This window comes from Leucopleurus acutus, assembly GCF_964270905.1.
Source record: "Leucopleurus acutus genome assembly, chromosome: 18".
Lineage (NCBI taxonomy): Eukaryota > Metazoa > Chordata > Mammalia > Artiodactyla > Delphinidae > Leucopleurus > Leucopleurus acutus.
In genome coordinates this window covers 61,231,470-61,259,184 of record NC_139160.1, presented here as the reverse complement: position 1 = coordinate 61,259,184, position 27,715 = coordinate 61,231,470, and the positions used below count along the sequence as shown (strand labels likewise).

The following is a 27,715-nucleotide window of genomic DNA, read 5'->3' as shown; positions in this document are numbered from 1 at the left end:
CCAACCCATGAAATTTATCACTGCGATACAGACATAGAAATGAAGTCATTGGGAAGGTAGATCCTTTGCTAATAACTATTTCTTTTCCTTTAAGAAAATACAAGAAACAGTCTGAGATATCTACACTAGTTTCTCTGTACTATTAGATTTAATAGCTTGTTTGGTTGAACAAATTTTCAGCGTGGAATAGAAGAAACAGAAAATAACACATTATGTCTGGAAACACTGGTATTCTGTAAACACAACCTCAGTATATAAGTAGTTCTTTCTAGATAGAAAATGGAACTAGTCCATTTCTAAAATCATCTATATTTTTCTAATGATAAAAAATTCTACTACTATTGATAATTCCCAAAGGCAAACAGGTTGCAATCATTCTAATTACCTATATTTCTGCCTTGTAGCATGTTTTGTAGATAACTGTAATGCGTCACTATCAGAATAGCATATTGTTATTAAATGCTAACGCAGAATTCTAAATTTCCTATCATTTCTAGAAAAGCAAACTTACTGATAATAAATTGTACTTATAGAGAACTTTTATCTGCTTTAATTAATTGAAATCTGGCCTATTAAGACATCAAGAAGTGATTATTTAAATGATTTAATTATAGCTCATGTTTTTCTACCGATGTTACTAATTATGTTTTAATAAACCAATCCTAACAAAATAATTAAAATCCAACTGTTTAACATGAAAATCCAATCTCACTTGCAGCTCAAACAAATATTTCAAGTGTAATTTATTCATTTGTCATTTATTCTGATTTGTGTAGTTTGTTAAATCAATATCTGACTTAGACCTATTGATAAATTCTATCATTCCAAGTATTTCGCTGTGAAAATACTAACAATTGCATGAAACGTTAAAAATATTGAGAAATATTTCTTATGCGATGATTTAAGTTGTTGTGCCTTTCCTGATCTAATAAATTTAAGTATACAGTTTTCAGATTTGTACACGAAGAAAAAAATAATCAGAGTGGAAAAAATGTAGCAATCTCATGAATATGAAGGAAGAGTTCAAATAGGACCTTTCTATTGTATTGTGTCTATGCAAAGCTTTATTCAAAAAAAGAAAAACAATGCCAATGACTTTATGACTTTAAAATCTTCAAGATTTTGGTAGATTAGATCATTTGGGGCAATTGTTCACTCTCTCCCCCATCTCCATCCCTGGGTGGGGGATTGAGGGTGGGAAGGGATGTACTTCTCACTATTTGCCTTTGGTCTTTGCTGTGTGACTTTGCTTTGGCCAAAGGCTTATCTTAGAGGCTCTACTGCAGCAGCAGCTTGGTATGTTTTTGCACAGGTGGGTTTGAACTCCTGACTTCTGTCATAACAATAACATGTTTCCGGTTCTGTGATCTGAGAAAGATGACCAACGTGCAACCGATCTGGACTTCCAGCAAAATCCAGCCCAGCCCAGCAGAGACCAGCTGAATCACAGCTGACAACAGATGCATGAACAAGTGAACAAAGATACTTATTGATGTATTTCACTAAGTTTTACTTGGTTTTTAAACACAAAATTATCATGGCAATAGCTTGGCTGCTTCAAAGGTGACACTGTCCAACATTTCTGTTATTCAGTCATCACATCTATTATGGACACATCATAATTTAAAAAAAATAAGTTATAACTATATTCTAATTGAAGTAAATGGTACCACAGTATTTTATTAAATATCCTCTCATTCATTTTATATTCAATCTCAGTTGAATGGCTTCTAGGTTCCTGGAACTGGGACAAATTCTCTGAAGCTAGATCAGAAATCTTACTATAAAGCTTACAAAATGAATTCCTTTACCTTTTTATTATGAAAGTGTTTTACTACAAGTAGGTACGGTCTTTTTCAGTTTTGTATGCCCACTACTTAGGAAATCTCCTGATCCATAATACAGCCTCAATAATATTTGTTGAATCATGTAAAGAGACATGGTCAGACTCCCTTTCCTTACTTGATGAGAAGCAGACTAGTTCATAAGTGCAATACACTTTGTTTCTCATCAACATCCTCGTTTAAATCATTTTGTGTACTCCCTGTATCTATTATTGTGCCTGACACCTAAACTGCCTTATTCAGTGAATAAATGAGTAGACAAATGAGTAAAATAGTACAGGAATTTTAAAATTATAATCCAAGACTGAAAGCATATTATTTGTAATTAGAATGATGTTAAATAGTTACTGTTAGTATTTGATCATTAGGAAGATTCACTTTTCTGTTTCATTTATATTTTACATATAGTGATCAATTTAACTATAAATTTCATTCATTTGTTCAACAGATATATACTGAACATTTTTTATGTTTCCATGCTCTCTGCTAGACACAATGAGGAAATACAAGTATGGCCCATAACATAATGGAGATGGTACTCGAAAGGCATCACAAGCGACATTAGGCATAAAAGTTTATTTTAAATGGATAATTCCTTGGATATTTTCCCTTGTTACAAATCCAAGAAATGCATTTGTATGTTGAGATGCAATACATTCTTAAAATATCAGAAAAAGAGATATTTTTAAGGTTGGGTAAAAGGTGACACTATAATGAATTAGCACAGAAACACGAAAAAGCCACTAGTCATGAGAGTATTTGTGAAACAGACATAGAAAATTAGTTTTCTAATAAAGTTATTGTGTCCTTGGATGACATATAATAATTTTGCTACTCCATTTTCATCAATGAAAAAACACAATACAGTCAAAACTATATGTTTCATAATTGAAGTATATAAATAACTCACTTTGATATGTCTGAGGCATGTTTCACATTTTTTAAAATGGGAAATTATGAAATTTAAACTCTGTACCAATTTTAATGGGTGCAAATCAAATATTTTGAAAACTCTTAAGAATTAGGTCTCATTTCAACATCTAGTAAGTGCCTTAAGAACATTTATTTTCTAGAAATTTTAAACTGCTCTTCTGATAATGTGATTCTTTTACAAAAATCTTGAGAAGATTTTCTTATCATTAAATTAAAAATGAATGTGCACAGTAGGAAGTCACTGGGATATAGTAAATAACTTGGTTTGTTATATATACCTAATAAATTCAAATTACTCTTTTATAATTAAAAGCTGACAAGCTCATCTGCTTTTATAAGATAAAAAGAAAAGGAGCATTAAAGGAAGTTAGATTAGATTTTACCAGCTGTTTAATGAGTTTCAGGCCTGGTTTGATAATATATTTCCAGATATAAAATTTCAAAATGACCATTTTCAGAAATAGTAACTGACCTGCCTTGTATAAAGGTATATAAATGCCTATTCAAACTCATTACTATAAAACTCATGATTTGTTTTATTTCTAATGAAACCAATTAAGTTTCCACCATAACAATGTGAAACACATAATGATGCAGAACTTATATTCATGGGACTTATCACATTTCTTAAGGTTATTACAATTCATATTTTCATTTTATCATAGGACTTTTACTTAGTTTAGTTTTTTTTTTTTTTTTGCTGTACGCGGGCCTCTCACTGTTGTGGCCTCTCCCGTTGCGGAGCACAGGCTCCGGACGCGCAAGCCCAGCGGCCATGGCTCACGGGCCCAGCCGCTCCGCGGCATGTGGGATCTTCCCGGATCGGGGCACGAACCCGTGTCCCCTGCATCGGCAGGCGGACTCTCAACCACTGCGCCACCAGGGAAGCCCTTAGTTTAGTTTTCAATGAATCTTTATACAGTATTTATTTCACTTCTTCAATATCCTGTGCCTAAGAAACTTTCCCATTGATCCCCAGCGACCATATTCCTCTCATAAGTCAGCCTACTTTCAAGGTGCATTCACTGCTTCCAAGCTATAGGGGGCCATCTGGTTAAGTGCTGCTGAATTGCAAGAAACATATCCAGAAACTGTTCTGCTCTGACGAATTACGTCTTCAAAACACATTCATAAAATGATATTCAAGTGATTATAGAGTACATTTACTGAGTCTGCAAAGCATTATGGACTCATCATAACGCCTGCAGAAAGCTGTGAATATGTGTGAGCCACTCATATGGCAAAGGAGTGCTACAGAAGATCATTAGATGGAGTGCTTTTTGCATGCAAGACTTTGGGGTATTTGGAGTCAAGTTGTGACAGCTGCCAGCAGAGGACGGCACATGGCCCAGAAAATTGTGAATAACAAGAAGAGAAAAGCTGGATTGTTTGATTGGGAAGCGTTATGAACTACTATAACCCTAGGTTCCCAGAATTCAATGAGGATGGTAGAACTATGAACCTGAATTAATATCCAGAAAAAGCTAGAGGAGGAGTTTCTCTGCAACGTTTAATCAGAGCAGAAAGATCGGCCAAGTCCAAACAGAAATATTAGCCAAGTTTGCAAGATATGGTTCAAAACACTAAACTCAGACTTACCAAGATATTTGGGTACAGAAAAAGTTGATTTTTTCTTCTCTAAAGAAGCGCTCTCATAGGTCAGTTGCAGAGTGCCAGGAAGAACACAGGAATACACGTGCCCTTCTTTGGGGGAAACTGAGACATAATGGATGACTATGAGATATAGAAAAAAAGAGACAATTTTTTTCCAAGTAAAAGTTAATAATAATGTGCTTAAAAAAATAGAACGGAAGAACTAGAAGTAAGAAAGAACCTGGGATATTGAAAGAACTGAAACAATGAGTGTGTATGTAGGGAGAGTAGATGTAACATTAGTGTAAGAAGGGGAGGAATTAGCTAATGAGGTTTGAGATATGGAAGACCAGATGATGCAGCTTCACATCAAACATGATGCAGTTTGTCTTTAGTTTTTTAAATTATATTTATGTTTATCAGAGTAATAAATATATTTAGTAAAAAACCAAGTAGTACCAAAAGGTCTATTTAAAAGAAGAAAAAAAAAAGCATTTCTACTCCCAAAGGCACTTTATAGACCATGTTTCCTGCTCCTGGTGAAAGTAATAAGCAACCTGATTGTTCTAGCATTAACCTTACATGTCTAAACCTTTATTAAATTGGCATTTATTTTCTGTTTCTTATTATCAATTCTTGGCAATATTTATTGATTTTCTGTTTATACCACCACAACCCACTTTACTTTTTCCCATACAACTAATTTAATTTTAGCAAAGTTGTGATTACAGTAATAGTTTTATCTACAAATATTTTATTCAGTTCAGGGAAATAGTGTACTATGATTATATATCTTTTCATATAAAGGTTTTTGCTTTCCTATAATCTACAATTGCCATGGTATCTATCAGTTTGCATAATTTGCCTTATATTTATCTAACTTTTTCCTTAAATGCTCTAGCAAGTCTGTCAAATGTTTTTTTGTTTTTTGTTTTTTTTGCGATACGCAGGCCTCTCACTGTTGTGGCCTCTCCCGTTGCGGAGCGCAGGCTCCGGACGCGCAGGCTCAGCGGCCATGGCTCACGGGCCCAGCCGCTCCGCGGCACGTGGGATCCTCCCGGACCGGGGCACGAACCTGCGTCCCCTGCATCAACAGGCAGACTGTCAACCACTGCGCCACCAGGGAAGCCTGTCAAATGTTTTTTTTCATACATTCCAACACATTAAGTTAGTAATTATTTTTTTCTTTTTGGCTTGCAAAATTCCTTCCCACAGTCATCCTTTTCCCTAACCTGATGTATTCAACGTCATGTTGCCTGGACCCCATATCTTCTCATTTCTTGATCACTCTTTGCCAACAGCTTTACGCAGAAGGTATATAAAATATAAATTTGTGTATTCTTATCTGAAAAGCTTTTTAATCTATCCTCATACTTGATTTCCATTTTAGCTATGTATAGAATTTCAGGTCAGAAATCAGTTACCTCATAATTTGAAGGTACTGCTTCTCCATTTTCTTCTAGTACTCCTGTCAGTAAGAAACTACAAATCTGATCCCCATTCTTCGTATGCATTTGTATGTATTTTGTTTGGTTCGTTTCTTTCACTGGAAGATTTTAATATCTTCTCTTCAATATTCATAAATTTCATAATTATTGTTGTGTGTGGTGTGTGTGTGTGTGTGTGTTCATTCATTGTAATGGTCACTTGGTGAGCTCAATCTGGAGTCAAGACTCTTCATTTCTGAAAAAAGTGATTTATTATTTATATGATAAACTCCTTCTCTCTATTAGTTTGGTTCTTTTCTCTGAAATTCTTATTACAAGGATCTCCTAGAGTAAAATTCTAACATCTCATCATTTTACTATTTCCTTCTCTCTTTTTTGTTATTATTTTATAGAATATTTTTTGACTACATCTTGAAAACCCTTCTAATGAATTTTAAATTTTTATATACTTTTAATTTTTGAACTTCCTTCTTATTCTTTCATTAATTTTGTAGAAGCAATATATTAGTATTTTTTTAAGATACAATCTATTCTCTCATTTTTTGGAGGATATTCATATAGTTTTGTATATTTTCTTCTTCATACTCATCTAAATGTTTCCATTTCTTTTTTTCTTTTACATTTATTTTTTTCCCATTTTCCTTCAATGCACAGTGATCTTTGATTGCCCATTGGTATTGGGTATCAGAAGCCAACTGGAAGTTATTGTATGTATATAGGGTATAATAGAGGATTTCACCACCATTCAATTAGATGATAAGTTAACTTCTCAATGGGTATAAGCCCAATCAGAATGTGGAATTATTTGTTCTAGAATTGATCAGTTTCTTCAAAGAAGAATCATCTAATATTCTACATGAGTAGCTGGTACCTGTATGCTAGCATTCTGAAAACAAGCAGGTCAGTATGTGACTTTTCACTTAGTTCCTCTATTTCCTGTCTTGTAGTTCATTCTGTTCTATATTCTAGCAGTAGTTATGAGCCACGAATCTTCCTATAACAGTGTCCCCCACCCAGAAAACACACCTCTAAACAACAAGGGAGAAAAAGGAGTTATTTCCACTTTTCAAATATTACAAATAATGCTGCTGTCAACATTCATGCACAAAACTGTACAAATGTACAATTTTTCTTGTACAAATGTACAAAATTAAGAAAAGATTTTTGTACAAATGTACAAAAAAATCACCTAAATAAAAAATGTAAAAGTTTTAGTGTCCAACATTCTCTCAGTATGTTTGACAAACAGAAAATCTGCTGGATAAATGGCTCAAATCTTAATAGGTAATAATGATGTGGCAGCATCAGAGTAAATATAAAGTCAAATATTTACCCAACATAAAACAGCTACATACTCTTTAAATAATAAAAAATAAATGGTCAATGGCCAACCCAAACCCCATTACTTTCAAAAAGAGTTTTGAAACTTGCATTTCCAGTTGATTGTCCACTAATTTAAAAGGTTGGTTTTATGCTGACCATTGATTTTTTTTAATGAAATGGCCAATAGTGAAGTCAATGCATTATACCACACATTCCAGAAAGCAAACTTCCCTTGACTTTACTCAGACCAAACTAATTGCTAAATTAGATGACCATTCAACGTTATTGGGTGCATTTCAAATACTTTCTTCTGAACCAAAAACTAAACAGGCTTTGGTCACTACTGCATTGCTAATACAAAATCAAGAAGTGACTGTCTTTCTGGAATATTAATAAAGTATGCCTGGGGACATGATATTAGTGTGTAGTGGAGATCAGGAGGAAGGAGTCAGGGTGCTGTAGTGATTTCCTAAGCAAGGGAATGAGTTGGTAGAAATGGAAGAAGTTCAGAGTCAGCTGACACCTCATGGTCAAATAGTTTGCAATTAGGAATTGACCAAGTGGCTTTGTCAGAGTTATAAGCTATTAACAACAGGAAACGTTTTTCTAAATGCATTTCATAGTAGGTGATTTAATGAAAAAAGCTTGGACAGTTTTCATAATTCAGAAATTCTGAGATACTAATATCTTTTTAAAATTCTGTGTCATTTTTTTGTATTTATAAACACTAACCTTATAACCATACATTGAGATTTCAATTAGAATCTCATCTTAACTTATCATAGCTATTAAGTCACTATTTATCATAGCTATTAAGTCACTATTTATCATATTGATATCCTAGGAACAGAATGAGATAAAAGAAAAGAGGCAATTTAACGTAGTTTTCCCTACATAAAATAAGAAAGTCTCTCATCTCTTCTTGAAGCCATAGGTTGCGATTACTGAAATACACATTATAAAATATCTACGTATTTTGTGCTTTTAAGCAAATGGTTATGATGATTGCTCTTTCTCACATTTACAAATCAAATTTATTTTATACATGAAGACATTTTTCTAAAGAAGTTTAGTCTTTCTATAAAAATGAATATTTAATAGAAACTGGTAATATCTTATATGTATTGGAATTGTTTGAAGAAATGTTATTTAAATCTACTACTTTTAACAACACTGTAACATTTATTGGTCTTGCAATAAAAGAATTATAGAAAATTGCTGTGATATTACTTTTTATGTTTCATACTGAAAGTAGGTAAAGTAATTTCTAAGCAGTGGGTCATTACCGTCCACAACTAACAGTGCTCAGCAGTTAGGATTTTAACCACTGACATCATTTTCTTTGAAAAATGATAGATGCTATTTAATGCTTAAAAGTAAATTGCTGCATAACTGTGACTTTTTTGCTGACAGTTTTGCCCTAAACAAACTTAGTCAATATGACCGATAAGTTTCAAAATAAGTTTGTTAGGAGAGACAATCTGAATTAAAATGTTCATACATTTCCTCTGTCAGATGCACTAAGAGGGATCAAGTGCTGTTTCCTATCTATTACCGAAGGGCAATTCAGGCTGATGCAAACATCTAAGAAAGCTCATGTTAACCTTTTAAAATTCCATCCTTTACACAATTCTTCACTGGAAGGCTAATAGCTACCCTATATTTATCACAGGTCGTTTTCAAAGGTACAAGCAATGTCCACCTTAAGCACAGGTTTTGGAATGTAGGGAACTGCAGGAATGTATCTCTGAGGGTTTGTATGGTGGCTTATCTAGAGAAAGATGCCAAAATCACAGATGGAGGGGAGCCGGGAATGACTTCCCTCTTTTGTCCAACGTCCTTGTTCCCAGTTCAGAAGGACTTGCAGAGACAGTGAGGGGACTTCGAAGCCCCTGAAATATTCCCTGAGGACCAAATTATAATCCATAGTTATCCATTTATATTGAATTTTCTTGGCATTTTTGTTCTTGGCAGGACTTAAAGATAGGGCTTGTCCTAAACAATTAAATAAAATTAAAGCTGTTTTCGCTTTCTCTAGGAAGACTTGAAAAAAATTTTCTTTTCATAAATTTATTTATCTTTATTTATTTTTGGTTGCGTTGGGTCTTCATTGCTGTGCGTGGGCTTTCTCTAGTTGCGGCGAGCGGGGGCTACTCTTTGTTGCGGTGCGTGGGCTTCTCATTGCGGTGGCTTCTCTTGTTGTAGAGCACAGGCTCTAGGTGCGTGGGCTTCAGTAGTTGTGGCTCGCGGGCTCTAAAGCGCAGGCTCAGTAGTTGTGGTGCACGGGCTTAGTTGCTCCGTGGCATGTGGGATCTTCCTGGACCAGGGCTTGAACCCGTGTCCCCTGCATTGGCAGGCGGATTCTTAACTGCTGCACCACCAGGGAAGTCCTGAAAAATCTTATAAACTATTTTCTAATTAAAAATATTTATTTTGTCTAGTAGGTCTGTGTCTTTATTCCCGTCTTGCCCCTAGGTTCTTCAAGACCATATATATATATATATATATATATATATATTTTTTTTTTTTTTTTTTTTTTTTTTTTTTTGCGGTATGCAGGCCTCTCACTGTTGTGGCCTCTCCCATTGCGGAGCACAGGCTCCGGACGCGCAGGCTCAGCGGCCATGGCTCACGGGCCCAGGCGCTCCGCGGCATGTGGGATCTTCCCGGACCGGGGCACGAACACGTGTCCCCTGCATCGGCAGGCGGACTCTCAATCACTGTGCCACCAGGGAAGCCTTTTTTTTTTTTTTTGGCCATCCTTGGTGTACTCTCAGGTGACAGGAGCTCAGGCTAACAGTTCTACTTTGGTTTGACTACTTTGGTTCCTAGAACTCCATAATATTCCCTAACACTGATGTGTGGTCACTGCCATCTCTCACCTACACCCTCAATATGTGGGGAAAATTAAAATATATAATTTGCTTCACATATAAATTCCTATAATTCTCCTAGAGAAAAATTTAGCAATATTTATCAAAATACTTAAAATTATTAATGAACAGATTCTTGGTTACAACATTTAGAAATTTATCACAAGAGAAAAAAGTTGCAAAAAGATTTATGTATAGGGGATATACCTATTAGTAGTCTTTATTATTGTGAAAATTGGTGATAACCTAAATATCCAACTCAAGGTGCTTGGATTAAATAAAATTATAGTCCTACCATATGATAGAATATTCAGGCACTAGCAACCATACTGCAGAATATTTAATTCCGTGAAAAAAAAATTTATGTGTTGTTAGGTGAGTAGTTTGGGACACAAAACCAAATGTACTCTTTGTTTTATTAAAAAAAGTCAAATGTATACATAAGTACAAAAAAGTCTAGAAGGCTTATTTCCTGAGGCTTGCTGTTTCGTAAGTGGTATACCATTTATTTTCTACTCTTTCTATTGGTAAAATTTTCTAAAATAATAAAATTTGGTTTATTATAATAGACACATAATTCTTCAGTAAGAAAAAGTTAATGTTACTAAATATCTTGTCTGTCCAACATCAACTCTCTAAGTATCTGCAAGGTACCACATACACTAAATAAATGATTTCTCCATTCATAGATTTTTACAGTACACATTTTTCATAGAATTCTGCTGTTTTATATTCTCCTCTAATTGTTTTGGTACAAACTCTCACAAGAAAGTAGCAATCTCATACAGTCTCACGACTTGAACAGTATCTGTATACTGATGTTCCCAAATGTCCGTTTCTAGTTCTAGGGTTGCCAATGAACTCTGCGCATGCCTCTGGGATGTCTAACAGGCATCTCAAATTTAAGAGAACCATTCATTTATTAATATCTGGTCAACTCCAACAACCAAACCCCAGATGCGCTCCACTTCCAGAATTCCTTTTTTCACTTCATGACATTATCATCCCCCCTGATTATCTTCCTTATATTCTCTTTCTCTTGTCCCAATTTCCAATCCATCAACAATTCCTGATAACTCCACTTGCCAGATTGACCCAAATCCATCTGTTTCTCATATTACCCACTCTTCTTATTCTAGCCCCAATCAATTTCTACTCTTGCTCTTCAGCTCCATTTTCCATAGTAAAGCCAAAATTATCTTTATAAAACATAAATTAAATTCATCATACTCCGCCTAAAGCCTTTAAATGGTTTCCTTGCCCACTTAGGAGACAACTGAAATGCCCTACCAGAGCCTACCAGTTTCCCCTTAATTAATTTTATGTTTTCTTCTCTTCTGTATTCATTCTGTTCCAGACACATGACTTTCTCTTCGTTCTCTGAATACAATTAACCTACTCCTGCCACAAGTCCTTGAATGTATTATTTCCTCTGCCTCAAACACAGCTCTCCCCGATTTTCCTACGATTCCTTCTCCCTTTCCTATGATTCCTTGTCAATCGGTATCAACCCAGCCGCCCCCCAACTTGGAAAGGCCTCCACAAGCTCTCTCTTCTTGAGTGCCTTTCCCTACCTCATCTGTTCTGTTTTCTGGATTTGTTCACGTTTGTCAGCTACAGGCATTGTATTGTCCTTTTCCTTAGAATATAAATCCCCTGACAGCAGGGTTGTGTCTGCTTTGTTCACCCATGTAACCTCAGTGCCTTGTGCAGAACCAGGCCCATAGTGGGAATTCAATAAGTATTAGTGGAATATTTTGAATAAATTAATGATTAAGACATTTACAAAGTGGCATTTGCAAAGTAAAATCCCTACCCACTTGTTTAATGACTCTAACTGCAGAGGTTACAGGGTAGAAAATGAGGTGTGCTCAATGGCAGGCCTAGAAGAAAGATGTTTGGGGGCTAACATATGGAGACAGTTTTTGCTAATAAATATGGCTGGCTTATTTCCATATACTCAGGTATGGGAAAAAAAGGATAAGAGGAACTTTTGCTTACCCCTATAATGAGAGATGGCATTTTTATAGTATACTGTATTCTCGACAAATGCATTTAATATCCATTACAATAAAAAACAAACTCCAAACACAAATAAGTGATCACCTAAACCTACAGATTAGATTCTGAAATATGTTCCTTCTTCTACTTCCTCCCTTGCTCCATACTTATTCTCAAATTAATAAATTCTCACTTATAGAAGATGATTTTCTGAACCTTTTCAGACCTGACCCTGTGATGGGTCTTTTTAACTGCCCCTGGATATTACAGCACAGCAGCCGTTCCCACTAGGACACACGCATGTGACCAGCGGTCAGAAGTCTGGCAAAGTCAAAAATTTCTCTTCATCTCCAGTACAGCTGTCTTAGGAAAGAACATGTTCGAAGACATTACAGGTGAATATTGTACAAAATATGACTTTCTGCTATCTTCTGTAAAAATCTAAATTTCAATCATATCACCCTAGTAGACTTTAAAAAGATAGACCTCAAAGGTAGCATTTTATTTCATATTCTCTTGTAACTCTGGAAGGAAACTTAAGCATGAATAATTGGAGATCTGCACACTAATATAAAGATGAAAGAATGGGACTCAATTTAACATGGGTGCTAAAAAAAAAGTGGAATTATTTCCCTCTGCCACCTTGAAAAGGATATGGCTTTGAAATCTATGAAGCAAGAAGGGTCAAATGTCATGCCAAATGGGCAACATATCAGTGAACCCTCCTGTGAAGAATTTTTAATAAACCCTACATTTTGAGTATCTACTTATGTCTTTGTGAATATGTTTTCTTTACATGTACTCTTTTGTATATAGCAGCTCCATCCTTATTGCCTACAACAGGGTTTTCCATCTGTTTTTATAATATATATATGTGTGTGCGTGTATATACATATACCATTAAAACATTTTGAACACACACCCACTCGACACATATTTATGTATTTCTAAACTATATGCATGTGCTATTGCACCGTTACATATTTTATATACCTTCCTACAACCAAAAAAAAAAAAAAACGTAAAAGAATGTGACAGAATAAATATACCTTGAAGTTCTGTATTTCCTTTCTGCCCTCCAGTGGCTCAGCTTGTGAACTCCCTGGGGAATGCTTAGCCCACGTTGGAGACCACTGAGCTTTGCTGTCTCTCAGCGAGAGGAACCACTTTTTATTAAAGCTCTTTGGATTTTATGATCCATTGTGCACTAGAGTTTTTGAATAATACAGATCTACATACCATATCATAGCCCGTGACGCTGTGAGGTGCCACCTAGATGAAGGCATTTGCTCCTCTAGCTGTATGCAATATTGTTGGCTCTGACTCAGAGCTGAGTTAACACACCCTACCTCCACCCCACTAGCCCTCATCCAATCACTGGTCAGTGTGGGACAATGAAGACCCACCTCCTTGTTTCAACTCAGGACAACCTGAAAGAGGCCTCCCAGCTCCTGAGGTCCTACTGGGTTCAGGCGAGGCTTCTGTTGAAGCTACAACACAGTTCAGTTGCTCCCTCTGTGCTGTGCCCCTCCCTCCAGCCCCTTACTGACTGCAGGGCACTCTGCCGTGAACCTCCTGCACACACATCTCTGTTTCACAGTTTCTTTCCCGGGGAACTCCAACAAAAACATATATACATCGGCATATACTTAGGAATCTAGTTTGTTTATGTGTCAAGTTCCTAATAGATTGTTTATTGGCCCACTGGAAATTTAAGAATTAAAAGATATCCTAGGGGCTTCCCTGGTGGCGCAGTGGTTGAGAGTCCGCCTGCCGAGGAAGGGGACACGGGTTCGTGCCCCGGTCCGGGAAGATCCCACATGCCGCGGAGCGGCTGGGCCCGTGAGCGGCACTACTTTTCTCTTATACTTTTCCTAATGGAACTTATTTTTGATTCTGCTCTCCAGGGTGAGAGCTCTGTTTTCCCAATGTACCAGCCGTAGAAAGAGCAAAGTAGCCATTATTGCCTCCTGAAAAGGAGAAATCTCTGGTATTGGACACAAGCCCCCATATCTTGCTTTGCTCAATCTGTAGAGACTCCCATAAAAATGGAATCCTAAGAACTGGCCCCATATAAACTTAAGTTTTGCAGAACAGTTATGAGAAGCATACCAACGACTCTGGAATAATATCAATAAAAACTCACTACTATGCTTAGGTATAGATTCTGACATAGAACACTAGAAGTCAGGATCAACTATCCATACAAAGTTTTGCTTAGAAAAAATTAAAATATAAATTGTTATAAAAAGACTAATAACTTAAAAAATAGCCCTTCTTAGCCCAAACTCCAACAGATGCAGAATGGAAGGTGTTTTTTACAACATGCAATATAATATTTGGCTTTCATTAATCAAATAGTTTGATGAAATATTCCTTTGACAGATACCTTCATGCTTTACTTGCCATGTATTAAAAACAGCAGTATACACTCACTTAATTAAATAATATTATTAAAGATAAAACAAGTATTTCATAAATAACCATTAGGTAACATGTAAAAGGTGATACAGGAAATAAATACATGAAATGCATGTGATTAATTTATGACTTAACTTTTGTTGAAAATGCAGCAAAAAACCTTCACAGCAAGGCTCAGAAAGTTGCCTGGAAGGTGCCTTTGGCATCTTCCATGCTCTTCTATGTGTTTCCTTAGATGGTGACAGTAGTTCCCATGTCTAAAGCTTATTCGTTAGGGATGAAGCTCATCCTGAGATTCTCATTATTTATTGAAACCCTGAAACCATGGTTCCCTTTACAGATAGATATTATCCATCCATTAAAATACTGCTGCACATTGACTGTATATGAAAATCACTCAACCAAATATTTCCAAAACTCTAGATACAAATAATTTATTCCAGCACTCAGCTTCAGGTAGGATTATCAGATAGGATTAACAGGTTGATGACGTATAATGGAAAGTCATCATTTACTAGTTATCACTGACTATACCAATAAATAGAGCATTGGCACTTACCTGAATAACATGCTTCAGTTTATCAATAATCTGATTTATCACAGGATCAGTTCCTTTGACTCTGACTTCGGGATTTCCAGACTGGGCTTTGATTCCATTTCCAACCACACGCTGAGTATAGCTAACAAAGTGAAAAGTGAAAGGTACATGACTTAATAATCTGGTCACAGTATTATCTGCCACAACTTTTGGAACAGATTCGAGTTCAGAATCTTACTCCCTCAAGAGTATAAAATAATGTATTTTTTCTTGGACCAGAATCTGGCACAGCTGCAATGTCTTTCCTGGTAAAACACTTAGCATGCAAATACAGACTATTCTATTGTTATCCTCTCAAAAGACCCAACCAAAAATTGCGTTTTTAATACTACTTACCAATATACTAAAAAAAGTTAATATACATCTCACTTTGTTACCAATCTTTGCTGAATTACACACGTCTGAATCCATATCATCTGGGTCAATTCACTTCATTTTACACAGTATTTAGATGAATCACAGTAATTTTTTTTACATATTGGACTACAAAAGAAATATATATACACATATACACATATATATGTCACATAATGTCAACTTAGTACTCAAACAAATATTTAGATTCATCAGTCACAAAGATGTACTAAGCGCCCCCTCCTATATTCCAGTCCTATACTACATGACTGGGGTTATAAGGAGTTATAAGACTCAATTCTTATCCTCACAGCACTCATTATATACCTGGGAATATAATGTATCAATTAACTTGTTCATTCATTCATTACATTATATTTAAAAGTTCTTACTAGATTCCAGCAATATAACTATCTTTATTTTCCTGACAGTGTGGTGTAGCATAATGACAAGTGAACAGTTAAAGCACAGCAGTAGGAATGAAGGAGACGTTCAGTATGTGGTAGGGATAGCAAGAAGGAAGAGTATATGCCAAGTGAGAGGGAGGGATAACACAAGTAGTAAACATTGAACATATGGAGAAGTTTATTTGGACCAAGGAGTTATAGCTTGAGGCAGCCCTTGAAATATTAAGGTTAAGGATAGGTCTTGGATGTAGTTAATGTGCTCTCCAGGGCAAAAGATGACATCCCAGCAGGGGAAATCGCAAAGGCCCTTGAGTAACACACACAGGGAAGAATAACTAGGCTTTTATTTACAAAAGGAGAGAACAAATGGGGGAAAGTAAGAGATGGGGGACATGCCCTGGAGGCTCCATCCCCTCTGTGTTTAAGACTTTCCTCTGAGTAAAATGTTGCTTACATTAAAGTATCATGATAAAGTGGCCTCACAGACTTTTCGGGAAGCATTTTCACATAATTTGTAATGTAATATCCCTTCTCTGTATTTGAGCAGAGTACCACAATTATGCACATGAACCTTCTGAATTTTCTACAGCAGTGGAAACTCTTTGAAAAGATAAAAAGAGGTTCCACTGTTGAGAATATGGCCAAACAAAAGGAGTTTCAAGTAATATCCAGTTATTCCCAATATTACGCATACCCAATGATCAAATTTCAAAAGTAGATCAAACAATTGCTAATTATGTCCTTCCAATGATAGTAAATGATGGAACTCTTTGATATGGATAATACCAATTGGATGTGATAAGAATAATGATATTAATAACTTTATTTTTAAAACAACCCTGAACTCGTTTCTTTATGCAGAAATAGAGGGTTTTAGAGTTAGCTTTCCAGTGTAAGTTAGTAACTTAGCAATATATACCAATAACAAATAGTAGAAGGAAAACAATTATGCATATACTATTAATGTGTACTAATATTCTTTAGTTAAGAAGAATCAAGTAAATTATAAAAGGCTTCTCTTAACTTCTCTGTAGCACTGTTACATATTTCTTCCAAATATTTCAAGTAGGTTACGCATGTGGCTCCCTTATTAGTGTGATTATTAATAATAATGATGAATAATGTGAATAAATAAATGGATAAATGATGACTATGACTCAGGCGTTGTTTTAATTACTTTCTTTGGAGTCTGTCAGTTCATCTCAGTGACAATCATTTGTTGCAGCCATGAGAACATGCCTCATAGGCTTCAAAATATTGGAAGTGTCATTGACCAGGGCACCTGCCGCTTTGCTCTGAAATCTATTTGTTTGTCTCCTCCAACCAATGACTGAGTGCAGCAGAGATACTAACACAGACCCATCACTGGAAGACATAGCTTTCCCCTAATGGTCAATTTTGACTCAGGATTCCCCGCAGCCCCTGCTAAACCTGCCTTAGACGGCACCTCATGCCGAATGCTTCCACTCCACCTTGCCTCCCTCTCTCCTTCACTCCGGGTCACGTTTGCTTCATGGCCAACAGCTCTTCCAGCCTTACCCAGATTCCTCCCCGTTTTCACTCATAGGCATTTCACTTAATAAAACTCCTCTTGTGTTTAGTCCTTCTTTGGCATTTGCTTCTTGGAGGACCCAGAACAGTACACCATATACTATTTATAAGATAATTATTCCCTATCTGTAGATTGGGGATCTAAGATTTGAATAGGTTAAGTCACTCTCCCAAGGCAACACTGCTGGTTAAATATACAGCAAGGATATGAACACAGGGAATGTGAGCTCTAGATACAATCATTCAATAATTATGAATGAAAACTCCTGAAACCAACTAACATAAAGATACAATTAGCTTGGTGCAAAGTGTTTGTTTTCTTAATTGTTTTGTTTTGACTTGATTTTTTTTTTTACTGTAACTATAGCATTTCAAAGTCTTCACTGCTTCTAATTAAAAGGGATATACTATTTTCTTCAAAAACCTCTTCAACGAACAGTTGTATATTACTAGATAAAGAGTGAAATAACAGTTGCTGGCAGGGTGAGACTGAACTAATAGACTGCAAGTTTGCCTTAAGATTTTCCTTTGTTTCACCTGAAATACGGACATAATGCCAACAATGGAAACTGAGACTCCTCTCTTAACTTTAAATAAACACTTACTTGGTTCACGTCTTGATTTATTTATAGACCATGAAACTTTCTTTTAACATTCAAGAATATTGTTCCACATTAATCCAAAGAATTGCTTATTTTTTGTTCTTAATTATTACAGTAAATAACTCGTTAAATTTATCAGAATTACAATTGATCAATAATCTCCTTCCCAGCTAGTGTATTATCGAATAGTTCAGGATCACTATTCTTATGTATCATTTAAGTAAGAAAAAAATATTGCAAAGCAGGGCATTTAAGATACTTTAAGTGAAACATACTTTAATAAAATTATTCTTTTCTGTTTTTGTAAGGTTAAGAAGAACCACAGTGCAATAGTGATATACACACACCAGAATGATTTAAATGAAAAAAGATGATACCAAGCATTGGCACGGATGTAGGGCAGTTAGAACCCTCTCTCCTTGTGGATGGGAGTTTAAACTGATATAAACCACTATTTGACGTGTATTCGGGTATATACTAAACAATGTTTACCAAAAGAAAGGTATAGAATTTTCAGAGAAGTTCTATGCAAAAGAGCACCCAACTGGACAAAACCCAAATATCCCTAAACATTAGCATGGGCAAATAAATGGTAGAATATTTACATAATGTCATACTATATAGCAATGAGAGTGAATGAATTACAACTGTATTCCAAATCTTATAAGCGAACTATTACATGAAAGAAGCAACATATGGAACATGTGCTATGATTCCATTCATTAAAAGTTAAAAACTAATCAATGATGTTCCAAATCACCATAAGTACTACTCTAGGAGATAGTGTGCAGAAGCTTGAAGGGGGTTTCTGGGGTTCTAGTAATATGTTTTTTGATTTGGATCCTGGCTCCACAAGAGTGCTCATTTTATATTAAAAAAAAAAAAAAAGAATAGAACTGCATAGTTAAAATTTGGATACCTCACTGTATACATGTATTTTCAACCTAAACGAAACATTTACGTTGAAAACTTCTCATGCTCTTTTTCTTAATATGCATACAACAGACAAATTTGCATTGAACAATGTATAAATAAAAGAACAACATAGGTATTTTTAACACGGGCTAAATGGTTTTGTCATCATAAAATTAGTAATTTAGGCTCCTAGTCTGACACAAAAACTCCCTGCAGACTTTAATTTGCATGCAAAAAATACAGTTACTAAATCAAAGTTTTTCCAACAGACTTCTTATATGAGTTTTTCTCATTATGAAATTTTAATAAATCATTAATCACTCTTTTTCCTCCTACATGTACAAGTAATGGATAAAACATTTCAAGGAACCCTACAGAGGCTTCTTGACTTGAAAAACTGCTCACATTTCAATGAGAAGGAGGGAACAAAACACACACAAAAAAGAGGCAAATTTTTTGTTAGAGAAGTAATAGACCCACCATCTGTGCCTGTTTCTTTTAAGCAGGTCTGGGAATGGATGACAGCAGTTTAATAGGAATACTCATTCCACAAGTATGACTTGCTTCTCATTAACATGGCAAAAAGGCAAGTACGGATATATTTACATTCTATAAAAATGTTTTAAAATGATGATTAACAAGATTCCAGTTCTCTTGGTGTTCAACAGATGAAATATTAAAAAGAAGTGCTAATACACCTACACACGGTATGTCATTAAGAAGTCATTTCTCCTGACATTACCAACATTTCTTATTTGAAACACACCATGCTCTCCTGGATGATATTAATTTCATTTTCTTGGGAATGCAATAGACTTTGTTTCAGATTCACATCAAAAGTATGGTATTTTGATGTGCACTTATACAATTTCAGGTGGAAAAATATATAAAATCTGACCCTGGAATTCGTTATGAATCATTAAAGTGATCTGTCTTAGAAGTTTTTGATAGCTTCACTGGGACAAGATATAAGAATATGATCATTGATCAGAGATGAGGAAAACACCTTATCAGGGGCTTTCTCTTTCCACTATTATTGCCAACTCTGTTAGAGATTCAAGATTGAGAATGGGGACCATGTTGGTGGTGGTGGTAATAGTAGCGGCAGTAGTAGATGTTTGGTTTATATCCTTTTTTCTGACTTGGTTAGGTGACTGTATATTAAAATTCCTTCCATTTCCAGAGTTCTGAGTCTCCTAGTTTTAGGAGGTGTCTTTGACTCTGGTAAATGCATTGCTGAATCTGGTTTAAAGGTCTGGCAAGCACAAGCTAGGTATTCATCAGTGAACCCCTTCCTCCAGAACAGATTTTTCTTTCAAATCATCTCTGGGCCCCCCTTCTTGGTTTTGGTAGCAAATGTGAAGTAAGTACTAGTGATCTGTCTTCTGTAACTTTTTCTCAAATACCTGGGTGACACTGGATGCCACTGCTGAATGCTGTTTTGTGCCCATGCAGCTTCTATACAGCCCTTCTCCTTGACAGTGAAGGTCTTAATCTTTGAACTCTCATAACAGATAGGAGTCATATGATTGATTTCATGTGCCAGGTTTAAGAGAATGACCTTTCATGATAGGTAAGAGGACTACAGGGGATTTAGAGAATGCAGATGTCTGTAGAATCAATTCAAAAAGATTCAACCTTCTGTGATTCCACTATCTCACTTCAACTGTTGAGACACAAACTATATTTAAGTTAATTTCTACCATTTATTTGACTTTATAATTATAGATAATAATGTCTAAGTTTGAAATATATGTTTCTGACCTTAAATAATGAAGTCAAAATAAATAGAATTGATAGAGACCTTATTATGGCCTTTATTATTATTTATAGATAACTAAATACCTACTGAGGATATCACAGTTTGTGATATCTTATGGAAAACACTCATAAACATTATTCTAATAAGGTAATGTCATGCTTTGTATAGCAATCAACAAGGAATTTTTAGCAGATCACTACATATAACGTTATATAAATTTCATCTCACCAACCTTTTGATAGAGACATTACAAAATCCTAAAAGTCCCTAGAATCTTACACAGTTTTTTGTATTGTTTTGCAAATGTAACTGGCACCAACATTAGTTAAACTTCAGACATGAAACTAACAACTGCATCAAAATATACTTTAAAATTAGTTGCGAGATACAATAATTCTCAGATTATCAACATACCATGCAAATGAACCACCCAGGTATTTCCTACCAATACATAATACAATAAAATCAGAGAGGGGCTTCCCTGGTGGCGCAATGGTTGAGAGTCCGCCTGCCGATGCAGGGGACACGGGTTCGTGCCCCGGTCCGGGAAGATGCCACATGCCGCGGAGCGGCTGGGCCCGTGAGCCATGGCCGCTGGGCCTGCGCGTCCGGAGCCTGTGCTCCGCAACGAGAGAGGCCGCAACAGTGAGAGGCCCGCGTACCGCAAAAAATGAAAAAAAAAAAAAAAAAACCAGAGAGAAAGAAACTCTGAATTTCAGAGCATACTAGTTTCCTGGGGCCACAATAACAAACTACCACAAAGTAGCTGTTTCCACAATCCTACACAGCAAATAGAAACACAGACGAGCAATTTACAAATAAACACCAATGAGAGGGGGAAGGGCAGTCATAATGGTAAGATATATTTTAACTGATGGACAGTTAATTAAATATTTTTTAATATATTTATTAATCCTACCTTTAATGGCATCATTTTCTTTTTTCTTCCTTTACTTTTGGAAATTTGTAGCTTGTTTATTTTCATAAAGGACACTCTTTGACAAATACAGTTTTCAAAGTTTAAATCCATCATCAATACTCTACTAATTGGACAGTTTTGATATGTGGTTGGTCCATGTATTTTTGGATTGGGGGTGGGAATCTGTCAAGGAAGCCAACAAGCTCAGTATTATGTAGGTTTTATTGTAAATACTTCTGTCTGCTCTTATTTTAGGCATGACCAAATAAATTGGTTAGAATATTAATGAAAGTCAGACATAATAATATAAGAAGAACTACATGGAAAAAATGCTTATATATAACATATACATAATATATAATAATAAAATATATAATGTATATACATATAAACATTTATATATACATAAAATAAACATTTATATACACAATAATATACACATATATTTATATGTACTTATACACACACATACCCTACTGTTCCCGTATTCACTTTCTTTACATTAATTTTCAATAGCAAAAAAGTGGACTTCCTGGGCCCATAAAAGGGATTTGAAATTTTAAAAGATTTGTAAATAATTTTTCTTAAGGAAAGTAAGCCTGTAGTAATTAATTAGTATATAGAAAACAATTAGAAGTTGAGCATAACACATCCATTTGAATACCCAGTTTCAACCCTGTCTCCAATCCCAACTTAAAGTTCTGTCCATTTTGTGGTCTGTTGACTCTCAAAAAATAAAAATTGGTAGCTTTCAAATCACAGTTATTATGGAGAGGAAGCTGGAGGAGGTGGGGAAATAGCTCAGCTTTCTGTCCATCCTCATCTTAACTACACCACAGCCAAATTCCTACTATCAGACAGTCCTGAAAAAACAATCCACTTGTGTAATGGACTCTAATTTGTGTTCACTTGCATATATGAGAAAATTGCTTCTCCAGCTATTTCTTGGCAAACCCAGTTATGCAGTGCAAAAAACAGCTGGACCTAGTTCCATAGACAGAACTCTATGTGCCTAGGGACTTTCAGATTCCTACAATTGTGATTCCTCTCTGGACACACTTGGCTGACTCAGTATGTGAAAAAGATGTATACACAGAAGGCGGGAGGTTTCTGATGGCTGGCAGAGTCCAAACAGAATGGGTGTTTCTGGTCCAGATGACCTGGAGATTCTGTACCTCGAGACAAATTTGGCCAACCTCTCCCTCACTCTCTGTGCTTTTCCTCTACTTCCCCTCTTTCAGTCATTTAAATGATTTCTGCAAGGTCCTTCGGTTTATACTCTGTTCCTCCTGCCTAGAAACTTCTATCTCTTTCCCCAGTCACTACACCAAGCTTTAAAAGGGGTTTTGCTGATGGGATTAAATTTGAGATTCTGAGATAGAGAGATTTCCCTGGATTATCCATGTGGGCCCTAAATGCCCATATGGCATGTATCCCTTTAAGTGGAAGACAGAGGGAGTTTTTTGGTTTTGGATTATTTTTTAATTAATTAATTTTATTTTTGGTTGCGTTGGGTCTTTGTTGCTGCACGTGGGCTTTCTCTAGTTGTGGTGAGCGGGGGCTACTCTTCCTTGCGGTGCACGGGCTTCTCATTTTGGTGGGTTCTCTTGTTGCAGTGTACAGGCTCTAGGCACGCGGGATTCAGTAGTTGTGGCATGCAGGCTCAGTAGTTGTGGCTCATGGGCTCTAGACCGCAGGCTCAGTAGTTGTAGCGCACGGGCTTAGTTGCTCCGCTGCATGTGGGATTTTCCCAGACTAGGGCTCGAACCCGTGTCTCCTGCATTGGCAGGCGGGTTCTTAACCACTGCACCACCAGGGAAGCCTCTGGTTTTTGTTTTTTTACAGAAGTAAAAGGAGAAGGCAATAGGACCACTAGGCAGGGACTGAAGTGATGCTGCCACAAACCCAAGAATGCTAGAAGCCTGAAGAGGCAAGGAATGAATTCTCCCCTAGAACCACGGCCTTAGTGCAACTTGATTTGGGCCCAGCAATATTGATTTCAGACTTCAGACCTCCAAAACTGTTAGCTGTCACATTTCTGCAGTTGTAAGCCACTCACTGGTAATTTGCTAGAGCAGTCACAGGAAACTAATACAACTAACTGCCAACTAGGGTGTCTCTTCTAGGCTGTTCGCTCTTGTAACTATTGCTTGCTAACACTTTTTTTTTCTGGGATACATGTATCATTATTTTAATCAAGTAATTAACTGCACAATAGTTAGTGCCTATAACTCCCTTCTAGACTGTAAATTCTTTTTTTTTTAACATTTTTATTGGGGTATAATTGCTTTACAATGGTGTGTTAGTTTCTGCTTTATAACAAAGTGAATCAGTTATACATATACATATGTTCCCATATCTCTTCCCTCTTGCGTCTCCCTCCCTCCCACCCTCCCTATCCCACCCCTCCAGGCGGTCACAAAGCACCGAGCTGATCTCCCTGAGCTATGCGGCTGCTTCCCGCTAGCTATCTACCTTGCTTTTGGTAGTGTATATATGTCCATGCCTCTCTCTCGCTTTGTCACAGCTCACCGTTTAGACTGTAAATTCTTGAGGTCAATTAGTGTGTCTGTCTTAATGATCCTCTAGTTCCAGGGCTTGACAAAATGCTTTGAATATGAGAGCTTAACACCTATTTGCTATCTGAGTGCATATATGACTGATACAAAAGTAAACCAAAAAATAACTTTCAGGAGCTAAGTTATCTTTTCCAGAACGGGTTCTTATAAAATTCCTCAATGTTCCTGAATTTGGTAACAAATCCCATGAATTTGTAATTTCATTTTAATGCTGATGTGGTCCAGTTTTAAAAAGTTTCTGAATAGCACTTTTTAATGGAGTCTCATCCAAGTTCTCATTAGAAATAAAAATAAATGAGTAAAACAGAACAAACAACATAAACACTAAATCCTAAAACTGACACTCAATATGTAAACTAACTGTAAAAACAATGAAGGTAAACCTTCCTATCCATATTTTACTTCACAGGAGGGAAGAATTTCCTCTATATAAAATCTGGTAAGATGGCAGTTGGCTCTCCCTAGCCTGTCGCTGAGTCATTCCTGCAGGAGCCCTGAGAAGCAGCAGTTGTTCTCCTACAGCCCCACTCCTGTTTTTCTGAGGGGCCTAATATAGACTCCTTGAGAGACTGAAGCTACAATAAAAGAACAAGATGCAGCAAGATTCTGCCAGGACCTGGAGAATATTTCCCTCAAGAAAAGCCTTGTTGGCTGAAGCAACAGAGGAGCCTGGGTACCTGAAGCGATTTATAACCCAAGTGATTCGGGTCTTAATCACATAGGCTTCCCAGCATCTTCGCTCCCTCTGCTGCTGCCCCCTCCCTGATTTCGCTCCCCCTAGCAAGAATTCAGCCTCTTTTCCTATTTTTCCTTCCTCTTCCCACATTACAACTTTGCTATTTAGTACAAAAAGATTTTCACGAAGTTTAGGGAACAATGGAGAGCGTATAAAGCAAATCAAGAAATTCCTGATAAACACGCGACCTGCGCCATACCAACGGGCTATTTAAAATTAATTTCAAAATAAAATACAGCCTTTCTTTAGAATCCCCACCCAGAAATCAGTAACGCATATCATTTGCAAACAGTACTCATCCTTGCCCCCCACTCTACACGTGTGCTGAACATTGCAGTGCGTCTTGTGCCTTGAACGAGACAGCACAGGACAGGTATGCACCTTAGCCTAGCTGAGCTATTCCAATAGATGCTTGCTGGCTACTGAGGGGATGTGCATATCAACCTACTCTCCTCCAGTTTAGAATTAAAAAGAAGCTCAGCCATCATCTCAAAGGTAAGTGAGATGTAAATGTGGCTATTTAGTTTTTATTCAAAAGCCTGATTTTAGATAAATATTACTACCTTCTAGGTAAAGAGAATGGGGAAAACATAACAGAAAACACACACACAACTAAAAATCATCCTGCGAAAACAAGAAAGGGAATATCATGTTGAAGACTTAGGGAAAGAATACCCCTAAAAATGATTTTACTGTTGAACAAGAAGAAATATTTAGAAAATTGCTTTAAACTACTTAAACTATGAAGAGTAGGTAGAAAGACAGGTCATTTATGAAACGGGAGCTGAAAGTTATAATGACAAAATGGGCCTAAACGACAAAATGGGAGATGGGTGAGATTAGGAGGTTTACATGAAAACTAAAATGCAATAGCACAACTTCCATCCACAATGGGATCCGTGGAGAACAAAACAGATGCACTGAAAAGCTCAAGCAGCAATTGAATCAGGGCCCAGGGGGAAAGAGAGAGGCAGAACATGATGACAGAAAAGATGGTAGATGGAATGCCAGAGATGGGAGTTCTGACTCAAGAATAATTTGTGAACCCGAGAAAGAAACAAGAGTAACTTGATATGAAACAATAATCAAAGCTATAACTTAATATGAAGAAGAAAAGAACTAACCAGATTCTAGTGGTTGTGGTGGGAAAACAGTGAAGACTTACCCATATGTAGACAGAAACTAGCCAAACCCCAAAACTGCAAAAATAAAGAAAATATCCGATTAATATATATATAGAAAAAAAGCGTTAGTTAAAAATAAACTATATCAGGTTTACTTTAGACCTTTCTTCGGCTGTGTGAATATATTAGAAGACGTGGAGACTTTAACAAGAATATGACCAAAAACATCGTATCTATCAGGTTCTGTATCAAGGTTGAATGCAAAGGGATGACACCTCTATATATCCCACTGATCTGTCCTTCCAAAAATAATTTGCTCAAGGACATATCGGTACATATTGGGGAAAAATTATCAAAATTAAACTTTCAAGAAGCAGGAAGTTGTGAATCCAAAATCCTGAAAGGAGACAACTGATCCAATTAAAGTTCCTTTTACATGTTTTATAATTGTTTACCACAAAATTATGATTAAAGTAAAATTTCAAAAGAAAATAAGTATTTAATAAATGCAATGATATTCGTACTCCTAGTTATAATACTAGATATTGAGGATTGTTAGGGGCAAAGGGAAGGAAGAGCATTCTACATCCCCCATCTAACATTGAGTGAACTCAAGAGATAGCATTAAACATTCCTGTAGGCTCTACTGAAAGTGTCTAGATTCAGAATACTAGTGACCATTTCCAACATGATCATTCTAGTCTAGACCATATATGCCTTTTTCCTTATCTGATTATGGCAAAAGACTCCCTCCTGGACTCCCAGCTTCACCTTGATCCCCTTCACCTTTTCTTTACCCAAGAGCCAGAGAGATCTTATTAAAAGTAATTCAGATCATGCCACTTCTCTACTTAAGACTTTTCAATAGACCCCATCTCAAGTCAGAGGGAATTCCAAAGTCCTTACGATGGCCTACAAGGCCCTCTCTCCACAATCTGCCTCTTCTCCTGTTTCTCTGACATCATCTACTAATACTCTTCCTCTCCTTCATTATGCTTCAACCACACTGGCTTCCATGATGGTACTCTATGAATAAGTCCACAGGCTCCTGATTCAGGGTTATTGCACAAGCTGTGTTCTCTCTGGATGCATTTTTCTCAGTAAAGCATGGCTTCTCCTCATCTCTTTCCAGTCTTTCCTCAAATGCCTTCCACCAGATATATAATTGCCATGTCTGGCAGTTTTAAACATGGCATCAAAATAGGCTGACATTCTTTTCATCAAGAGATGGATCTGTGTTTCCTTCCCTTCATCTGGTCATGCTTGTTACTGCTATAACCAGGAGAGTACGGCAAGTAATTTTATGGACTTCTAAGGCCAGATAGTAAAAGCCCATACACTTCTGCCTGGTTCCCTTGGAAAGCTCAGTCTCTGGGAACCCAGCTACCATATGAGGAGTTCAACCACACTGATACCACCATGATGGAGAAGCCACATATAAGCCATGTGGAGGTCCTCTAGTGAAGAGTCCCTCTCAGCTAAGCCACACCCACCAATTTACAAGACATAGAAAAAAAGGCGTGGACCTTCCGCATTGACTTGTTTGCCAGCTGAGCACAACTGAATCACCCTAGTTAATGACACGGGAGCAGAAGAATCACCCAGATGAATCCTGCTAGAATTTCCTAACCTAAAGAATCCATGAGAAAAACAATAAGAGAAATAATCCATGAGAAAAATAAAAATCAAAACACTTCGATTTCAGATAAAGTAGAATTTAAGTGGAAATGTT

The 27,715-nt window shown here is 36.4% G+C and overlaps 1 protein-coding gene across 1 annotated transcript in view; it reads right to left on the bottom strand.

Annotated features, from left to right (window-relative positions):
- Window positions 1-27,715, bottom strand: part of GPC5 (glypican 5) — a gene marked incomplete at both ends in the record, with an annotated part of 1,374,381 nt that overhangs the window by 923,728 nt on the left and 422,938 nt on the right. Inside the window, one exon of the mRNA XM_082859487.1 lies at window positions 14,996-15,116. Within this exon, the coding sequence (XP_082715613.1) occupies window positions 14,996-15,116 (121 nt within the window). The remainder of the gene's footprint in view (window positions 1-14,995; window positions 15,117-27,715) is intronic.